At 44.1% G+C, this 9,350-nt stretch overlaps 2 protein-coding genes across 2 annotated transcripts in view; both read left to right on the top strand.

Annotated features, from left to right (window-relative positions):
• The window catches only part of TRAP1 (TNF receptor associated protein 1), a 35,494-nt gene extending 32,703 nt beyond the window's left edge, over positions 1–2,791 (top strand). Inside the window, exons 19-20 of the mRNA XM_018561629.1 lie at positions 2,241–2,244; positions 2,780–2,791. The gene's annotated coding sequence lies outside the window, so the exon portion shown is untranslated. The remainder of the gene's footprint in view (positions 1–2,240; positions 2,245–2,779) is intronic.
• SLX4 (SLX4 structure-specific endonuclease subunit) overlaps positions 1–9,350 on the top strand; it is a 36,239-nt gene that overhangs the window by 7,084 nt on the left and 19,805 nt on the right. Inside the window, exons 6-9 of the mRNA XM_018561155.1 lie at positions 5,567–5,754; positions 5,883–6,214; positions 7,370–7,613; positions 7,704–7,798. Coding sequence (XP_018416657.1) covers positions 5,567–5,754; positions 5,883–6,214; positions 7,370–7,613; positions 7,704–7,798 — 859 coding nt within the window. The remainder of the gene's footprint in view (positions 1–5,566; positions 5,755–5,882; positions 6,215–7,369; positions 7,614–7,703; positions 7,799–9,350) is intronic.

Genomic DNA, 9,350 nt, shown 5'->3' with positions numbered 1-9,350 from the left:
CTCTTTTTTTTTTTTTACACTTTTCACTTTTTTTTAAACTTACAAATTTTATTTTATTTATTTAATTATATCAAGCAGTCATTGTGAATGAATCTCACTATTACTGCTTGATAAATTAATACATTTTTGGTTATTATCAGGCTGCTTCAAACTTCAGAACAGCCGATAATAAGTTAGTGACACTGATCCTGCAGCAGTTCAGGATTCAGCTGTTACTAAATGTTTCAGAAAACTGAAACATTCTACTTTCAAGAATAGATACATTATGTGTCTATTACATTACATTATGTATCTATTCTTGAAAGTCAAAAGATAAAAAAAAAAAAAAGCCAGTATAGCTTGAGAGAGATATCTCTCTCCATCTATACGAGCTGTCAGAATGCCGGCAAAAGCCGGCATGTGTGTCCGCTCTGCTGTGACTCTCAGACACCCGATATTAAGGTATCGGGTGTCTGAAAAGGTTAACCCTTTCATTAATGGATGCCTAGATAGTTAGACATCCATTACTGAATGGTAACCGCTGATTCTCAGCGGTTATCAGCCTTCTAGTGCAGCAAATAACTCGTCGCGTACAGTGTACGTGACGAGTCATTTGGTCCCTTTGTGGCTGGACGTACAGTGTACGTCTCCCGTCACGAAGGGGTTAAATGGAGAAAACAAGGGTTAGATGATCTTTCAGGGTTGTATTTTATGTGTCCCACTGGGAAGATTTGTCATTAATTCATATACTAGGGGCATCAGTTCCTACAACAATAACTGAGGGGAAATCTTTGCAGCAATAAAAACCTGACACAGGTTTAAACCCCCCTCCACCGTAAGCAGCAATATGCTTTGGCTGGACCTCTGCTTCAAAGCTTAATTGTGGCCATGAAAAAAAAAAATCACTATAGGCTCCCTCACCAATCACAAAATTGACCTTAATCTGCAGCGCTCTTCTGCCACTCCAGTTGTGGTGACTGATTAGCTTAAGACTTCTTTCCCCTACTCTTGTCAATGGGCACTCTTATCAGTACTCGGGATGGGACGTGTGTGCTGCGAGAAGCACCTGCCCATATTAAAGGGGGTGTTAGAGGGAGGTATATGGTTTTTATAAATATATATAGATTGTGTATATATATATATATATATATACACACAGACACACTATATTGCCAAAAGTATTGGGACACCGCCCAAATCATTGGATTCAGGTGTTCCAATCACCTCCATGGCCACAGGTGTATAAAATCATGCACCTCGGCATGCAGACGCTTCTACAAACATTTGTGAAATAATAGGTCGCTCTCAGGAGCTCGTTGAATTCAAACGTGATAGGTTGCCACTAGGAATGCACCGATACCGGTATTTCGGTACCGAGTACCGATATTTTTTTCCTGAAGTCCCATTCAGGAAGCCAGGTGGCGTGTAATTACTCGCCACCTGGCTTCCTACTTAGCCGGACAGCGTGTAAAGAGTCGCCACCCGGCTTCCCGATTAACAAGGAAGCCGCCCCCATGCTTCTCGTCACTATGTGACGAGAAAGCATGGAGCAGGCTTACTGGCCAATTATGGAAGCTGGGCGCCGTGTAATGATGCGGGGCCCGGCTTCTTGATTGGCCGGGAAGCCGGCTCCATGCTCTCTAGTGATGAGGGAGCATGAAGCCGGCTTCCCGGCCAATCAGGAAGCCGGCCGCTGCGTCATTACACAGCGCACGTCTTCCATGATTGGCCAGTATCGGTGCATCCCTAGTGGCCACCTGTGCAATAAGTCCATCCGTGAAATTTCCTTGCTACTAAATATTCCACAGTCACATGTTAGTGGTATTATAACAAAGTGGAAGCAATTGGGAACAACAGCAACTCAGCCACAAAGTGGTAGGCCACGTAAAATGACGGAACGGGGTCAGCGCATGCTGAAGAGCTCAGTGCACAGAAGTCGCCAACTGTCTGCAGAGTCAATAGCTACAGACCTCCAAACTTTATGTGGCCTTCAGATTGGCAGAACAACAGTGCGTAGAGAGCTTCATGGAATGGGTTTCCATGGCCGAGCAGCTGCATCCAAGCCTTACATCACCAAGTGCAATGCAAAGCGTCGGATGCAGTGGCGTAAAGCACACCACCACTGGACTCTAGAGAAGTGGAGACGTGTTCTCTGGAGTGACCAATCACGCTTCTCTGTCTGGCAATCTGATGGACGTGTCTGGGTTTGGCGGTTGCCAGGAGAACGGTATTTGCCTGACTGCATTGTGCCAAGTGTAAAGTTTGGTGGAGGGGGGATTATGGTGTGGGGTTGTTTTTCAGGGGTTGGGCTTGGCCCCTTAGTTCCAGTGAAGGGAACTCTTAAGACATCAGCATACCAAGACATTTTTGACAATTTCATGCTCCCAACTTTGTGGGAACAGTTTGGGGACTGCCCCTTCCTGTTCCAACATTACTGCGCACCAGTGCACAAAGCAAGGACCATAACGACATGGATGGGGGAGTTTGGGGTGGAGGAGCTTGACTGTCCTGCAGAGAGTCCTGACCTCAACCCGATAGAACACCTTTGGGATGAATTAGAGCGGAGACTGCGAGCCCGGCCTTCTCGTCCAACATCAGTACCCAACCTCACTAATGTCAAACATTCCCATAGACACACTCCTAAACCTTGTGGACGCCTTCCCAGAAGAGTTGAAGCTGTTATAGAGGCAAAGGGCCAACTCAATATTGAACCCTACGGACTAAGACCGTAGGGTATTTTAACGTTCAGTGATATACCCCTCCTGCCTGTAATATCGCACTAGATTTGAGAAGGATAGAGCTCTCTGTTGTAGTGTTCACCTGGGAAGAGAAGAGATTGGTGACATCACAAATCACATGACAATCCAACCAGGATTTCTGCCGGGGCAGAGCTATCTTGACAGCCCAAATCAGCATTTCTCAACTTAATTTTTTTTCAGTCCCAGCACCCTTTAAAAGTTTGAAAAATATCAAGGCACCCCAGTCTAAAATATTATTGATTGTAATGTCTTCCTTATATTGTAAAGCGCTCAGCAAACTGTTGGCGCTATATAAATCCTGTAAAATAATAATAACTTGGATTGTACTGATGATTTCACAGAAGGAAACTTTATTCCCATTACTTATTGGCTTTAGCTTCCCTTTCTTAGGGCAAACTGTTTCCTATAGAGTAAAAAATAATAGATTATGCAGCATAAGTCTGTACACATATGCAAGTAAATGTATAAATATTTATTTTATGGCTAAGGATAGCACTGCCCCCTTATCAATTGAGGATGCTCGGTATGGGGGAAGGTCGTTCTGTGAAATCAGGATGTTGGTATTGACTTCCATGAAACTGAGCCCTTCTCCAATGCAATGGATGGCTCCCGAGAGGAAGCCAGCACTTGTATTTGACTGCTGAAGAGCAGCCACCATCCGGGAAGCTTGGCAGGAGTCCATTTGTTTTACAAACTAATTAAAATTTTTTCATTGTAAGGCAAATACTTGATTACTGTGGCGTCTGGAACATGTTACCAGTGCTAAGGCATTGGCCATGTTGTCTGTGCTAAAGAAGAGGATGTTGGGAGACCAATTTCAGCAGTGTGCTCCAGCAAAGCTGACATGACATGTGTTATATGTTACCTAAACTTTACAATCCCAAGGTCTCCAGAGATTGGTGCTACCTGGTTTGTTGAAGGTGTTGAAATGTTTAATTTTTTAAAAGAAAAAATGTGACATTCTGGGGTTGTTAAACCTGAAGATTATTTTACTTATTATGTGGATCGCCGGTTCCTCCTTTCCCCCTCATCCATATGCTAATGACATTTTTAAATGAAACCTTTCCATTTTCATTGCATAGCTTATGTTAGGCTTTGTGATGTCATCGCTCTGACTTCTCTGTGAAATAAGAGGCAGATCATGGCTTGTGGGAGGGGATGTACAAAGCACTCAGTAATGCCCACATGTGATGCTGATGCCTCCATGTTTAAAGTAACTAAAATCCAATAAATGAAAGGAGTAGGCCAGGGATAGTAAGGCTGGATAGCAAAGGTCTAGGTCAGGGGTGCCCATTAGGTAGATCGTGATCTACTAGTAGCTCTCAAAGCTGATGCTGGTAGATCACGAAGGGTGTGAATGGCGGCCCCTTTACTCCATTTTGGTATGTTTATTTAGCTGTGCACACATGATTACCTATTAGCCTGAGTCTGCTGAGCCAAGCTCCCTGTCACCTTTCTGGTGGATACTGGTGGTTGAAGTGCTATGTATTACATCAAAGAATATTAGTTTACACAGCCTGCTGCACTGCACTGTTTGCAAAATAAAGCAAGGTGAGCCATGGGAGAGAGAGCGGGAAGAGACAGACAGGAGAGTGAGGAGAGACAGCCAGGGGAGTGAGAGCGAGGAGAGACAGCCAGGGGAGAGAGCAAGGAAACACAGCCAGGAAAGAGAGAGAGGAGAGACAGCCAGGAAAGAGAGAGAGGAGAGACAGCCAGGAAAGAGAGAGAGGAGAGACAGCCAGGGTAGAGAGCAGGGAGAGACTGCCAGGAAAGAGAGCAAGGAGAGACTACCAGGAAAGAGAGCAAGGAGAGACTACCAGGAGAGAGAGCAAGGAGAGAAAGCCAGGAGAGACAGCCAGGGGAGAGAAAGCCAGGAGAGAGCGCGAGGAGAGACAGCCGGGAGAGACTGCCAGGAGAGAGAGCAAGGAGAGAAAGCCAGGAGAGAGAGCAAGGAGAGAAAGCCAGGAGAGAGAGCAAGGAGAGAAAGCCAGGAGAGGGTGAGCGAGGAGGTTTTTTTTTTTTCGTTGGTAGATCTCATGTAGCTCGTCATTTGAAAAGTAGATCTTAACACAAAAAATTGTGGGCACCCGTGGTCTAGGTGATGCTGGAGGTCCTGCAGCTGGGAAATAAGGCGGGCTCTATCTGACTTGCTGCAGCTTCTAATGCACATTGCAAGAAGGTCACAGTGGGCAGTAAAATTAGAGTAAGCAAATTCAGTACATGTAATACGCCTGTACAACTCTGCAAGAATGAGGGGAAGGCTGGAGGACAGATTTACCTTGTAAATACCTTTGGGGAGTGTTTATCAATATTAATAGGATTCAAGGTCTATTTGAAAAAATTTGACCTGCTTTTGAGCAATAATTCTAGGGCCAGTATTTTGGGGTATCTCTAAATTGATGACCTGTGGGGGCTTTTAAAGCGTCTTCTATGGACTTTTTGGGGTACTGGGGTTTTTCGCCGTTTTACGGATGCACGCAATTTGTAACCTGGGCATGTTGGGTATCGTTTTACTCGTTGTAACCTCATCTTTTATATTTCATTAAAAAAATAGGTATTTTGTTGTGTTTTGGGGCATTTAATTAAATTTTTCACTAAATATTGGGGTTTAATAAGGAGTTGCGCTAATATTGCGCAACATAAAAATTTGCAACTACCACCATTTTATTCTATAGGGTCTTGGCATTCAGAAAATATATAATGTTGGGGGGTTTTAAGTAATTCTCAGGCCTAAAATTTGGAATATAACATGGGTACAAAAAATGAAAAAAAGGCCTCAGTCATGAAGGGGTTAAACAACCATAAATGTACATCTCTCACCCCTGCAGGGCGGCCCAGGTAAAGAGGAAAGGGGTACCAAAGAAGAAGGAGCCCTCCAAGAAAAGGAAGGTAGCACAGACTGAAGCAGAAAGGGAAGATTTGATGGTTGCGATGGCGCTATCACGTTCTCTGCAAGAGGAGAAACCTTCACCAAACCCTGGGTGTGCCCAGCGCGCAAGAAAGATCGGCCCGTCAGGTACAGACACATCACTCTGCTGCTGTTCAGAAATAAAACTACTAAGGCTTGCATGTTTAATAGAAACATATGTCATTTCTTGGAGATGTTTGTAAATCAGGGTGCTTCCATCTAACTGAAAGTGTGAGCTGTCTGTGTTTCAGAAAAGAAAAGTCGCCGGAAAAAGAAGGACAAACCGCCTCCTGTCCTGCTGGTCCAGGCCCCAGAAGAGGCTGTGCAGAAGCTTCAGAGGAGGCTGTCTTTACTGCTGAGTGAGCAATCTGGGGAGAACAATCTTATAACACTGCCTGCCAGCAGCTTCTGGAACATGCAGGAGGAAGAAAGAGAAACCTTCAGAATGTGTGCTGGAAAGAATTGTGTCCTTTGGGATATCAGCAACATGATGGAGAACAGAGATACAGTCAGCTACTATACACCAGAGCTAAATCCTCCAATAACTCCATGGAAGCCTCTCTCAAAGGTAAACCTGACCATGGTATGAATTGATAAAAATGCTTGAGTAGAACTTCCCAAATAGAACCTGAACTTTACAGAGAACCAGCACCCAGACAATGCACACTAATGTACTTGCATATTGCGGGCAAGCAGTAAAAGCACTTAAAAATAAACCCTTATTCATTTTGGTAGGTATAGGCATTTTGTAGCAATGCATCTTCAAAGTTTACAAATGAAGCACTGAAATCTTAACTTTTCTCCCCATTATATTCTATCACACCAGAATCTTGGCTATAATACTCACTGCTCCTGGGATCCAGCACCAGGGCTTCTCTCTAGCCCTCAACACTTCTGGGTTCCACCCATAGACCCAGTGTCACAGCCAGTCAGTAGGCAGCTCTCCTGATTGGCACCAGCCAGCCAATCATGAGGCAGCTCCCTGATTGGTGGTGACTTAAATGACAAAGCGATGCATTGGCACAGCGTTCAAGAAACGCGTTGCTAATCATGCTTCCAGTATCTTGCTGCAGTCTGAGCTTCTGTCTCCTCCATGCCCAGTATTCTTCAGATCCTTGTGCCTTCACTGTGTGCCTCTGTGCTGACATATCCCTAGTGTTTCCCTGTGCCACCAGAGCACCTCCATGTACCACTGGGTCTCCTAGTGCTACCGTGCCTCCAGCATGTCTCTATGCTTCTCCATGCCTCCAGGTGTACCCCTCCAGCACACCTCTGTGCCTTCAAGTGTACTCCTGTGCCACCAGTCCTCCTCCATGTCTCCAAGTGTACTTCTGTTCCTCCAGCGCACCTCTGACTTCTGAGACTCCTTTTTTTTTAATAGCTTAATCATGTTACTAATATCTGCAATTAACCAGAGAAAAGTAAGTATCAATCACTAACTGATGGAACAATGGTGTAAACTACACAGTAGTATTTAACCATTAATTAGTAAAATTATTGGGCATGAATAGTCACAGCTACATGCTGTTATGTAGCTCACACCATAGGGAGCCCATTGTCCCATCAGTTAACACTTTCTACTCTGCACAGTCTGCAGGAGATTCTGCTGAAAGTGTCCAGAGAAATTGGGCCTAAGTTGTGTTAGGAGGGCAAACTTGGTTTTTAGCTTTGGATGCAGTTGTACTTTTTTTGAATATTATAACCGTATAACTTGTTCCAACAGAAGGTACTAAACTCACAGCCACGTGCGGTTACTCCTACTACTCCCAATCTACCTGCGGGAATGCCAGAAAGCCAAAGGCTCGAAGACAAAGCTGCTTCTCCTGCCACCCCCTTTAAGGATCAGAAGCCACTCTCTGACAGCCAGAAGGACAGACAAGCTTTGCTGGACCTGGCAGAGCTAGCCGGAGAAGGCATGACTCTGACTCAGTGGAACTATGCACCCAGCAAAGCCAGCAACCAAACAGGTTGAGAATCTGAAGATCCAAAGAAATCCTAAACTGTGTTTCCTTTGATGTTACTCTTTTCTAAAAACTTTGCACAATATTTATCCCCAGGTCGAGAGTCACCACTCAGTATTGTGTGCAGTGGATTCATTCCCTCAAAAGAAGAAGTGACCAGAAAAGAGAGCAAGATCCCTGATACTAACAAAGTATGTCAATATTCGTTTAATCAAATTTTATTGAGTTTTTTTAAACAATACAAAAATGTGACCATAATCCACAGTACAGTACAGTACACAGTACAGTACAGTATATGATATGCAATAGAAAACAAGAAAGCGAACAGGAACATGATCCATGCTATCATGTACTGCGATTAATGCCTCTTGACCTAGGTTCCCGAGGCCAGAAAGGGTATGTGGTCAACAGTGTTGAAGGGGGAGGAAAATGCAAGGGAAATAATACGTATGTCACTTTTACCCTTTCATTATTAGTGGATCAATACACTTCCTGTAGGAGTGGTGACAGTTTAATGAAAACATACATACCCTTACAAAATTAAATTAGTTAGTATTATAGTCATAATTGGCTGTGCTGAGGGAGGCTTATCTGGGAAGTCATCTTATTAGGGAAGTCATGATCTGTCCTACCCTCTCTCATGCTTGACTGTTGGCTGTTGAGCCTGGCTATCGCATTGTAGCGCCAATAGTGAGGCAGGGGAGGGGGCAGGCCAGTCTTTCATATTAAACCTTATAAAACCTTTATTAATGAGACACCATTACCATTTTCAAATAGGAATGCACCGATATATCGGCCACTGAAACATATCGGCCGAAAATGGCACTTTTGGCAAAATGCCGAAAGTGCAATTATTTGGCCAAAATAGCGGTGCAGTCGTGATTTCTCTCCTCTCTGCTGGGTGCTGTCACAGGCGGCCGAGCACTGCGGGAGGAGAGAGATATGAGCAGCCGGTGTCTCTCCGTCCCGCACCGCTCAGCCTCCTGTCACAGATCAGGAGTGCGGCAGTGTGGGTGGAGGCAGCCAGTGCTGTCACAGCAGGCTGAGCTCTCCTCCCGCACTGCCCCGCTCAGCCTCCTGTGACAGCGTGCCAGGATGGAGAGCGGAGTACAAACAATCAGTGATCAGTGATCAGTGATTGAGTGTTTGTAAATAATTGAGGACAGAGTATGTTTATTATATCCTCAATTATGAATGAATGGGAAGTGATCGACATCACCTCCTGTTTGTTCATGATTGTGGTTTTAGTAAACACACTGAAGGGAATTTATCAAAACGGGAGCAGCTGTGCACGGCAACCAATCAGCTTCTCTCTTTCATTTCAAATCTTAACTGAAGAGGGAAGCTGATTGGTTGCCACACACAGCTGCTCCAGATTGTGTCTGCTCCAGTTTTGATAAATCCCCCCCACTGTGTTCTCCACAAGTTATGAATGAACAGGAACACTCAGTATAGAGGATTCCTGTTCATTTATAACAGGGGCTGCAGAAAAAGAGATTGATGACTCTTTGTCCTCAATCTCTTTTTCTATTTTAAAAGGGAAATATCAGGGGTCTGTTTAGACCCCCAATATTTCCCCGAAGGCCCTAAAAGTAAAGTAAAAAATACAAATATTTAATTAAAAATGAATAAATAAAAAAATTAAAAAGTTTATAAAAAATAAATAAAAATAAAATATTTTTAAAAATTTGAAAAAGTTAGAATAAAAAAACATTTTCGGTTTCGGCCTGACATTTTTTTTCA

Source organism: Nanorana parkeri, unplaced genomic scaffold (assembly GCF_000935625.1).
Source record: "Nanorana parkeri isolate BGI_ZX_2015 unplaced genomic scaffold, ASM93562v1 scaffold19, whole genome shotgun sequence".
NCBI lineage: Eukaryota > Metazoa > Chordata > Amphibia > Anura > Dicroglossidae > Nanorana > Nanorana parkeri.
Note: the sequence above shows the minus strand (reverse complement) of the source record. Positions and strands in the feature narration are given on the sequence as shown.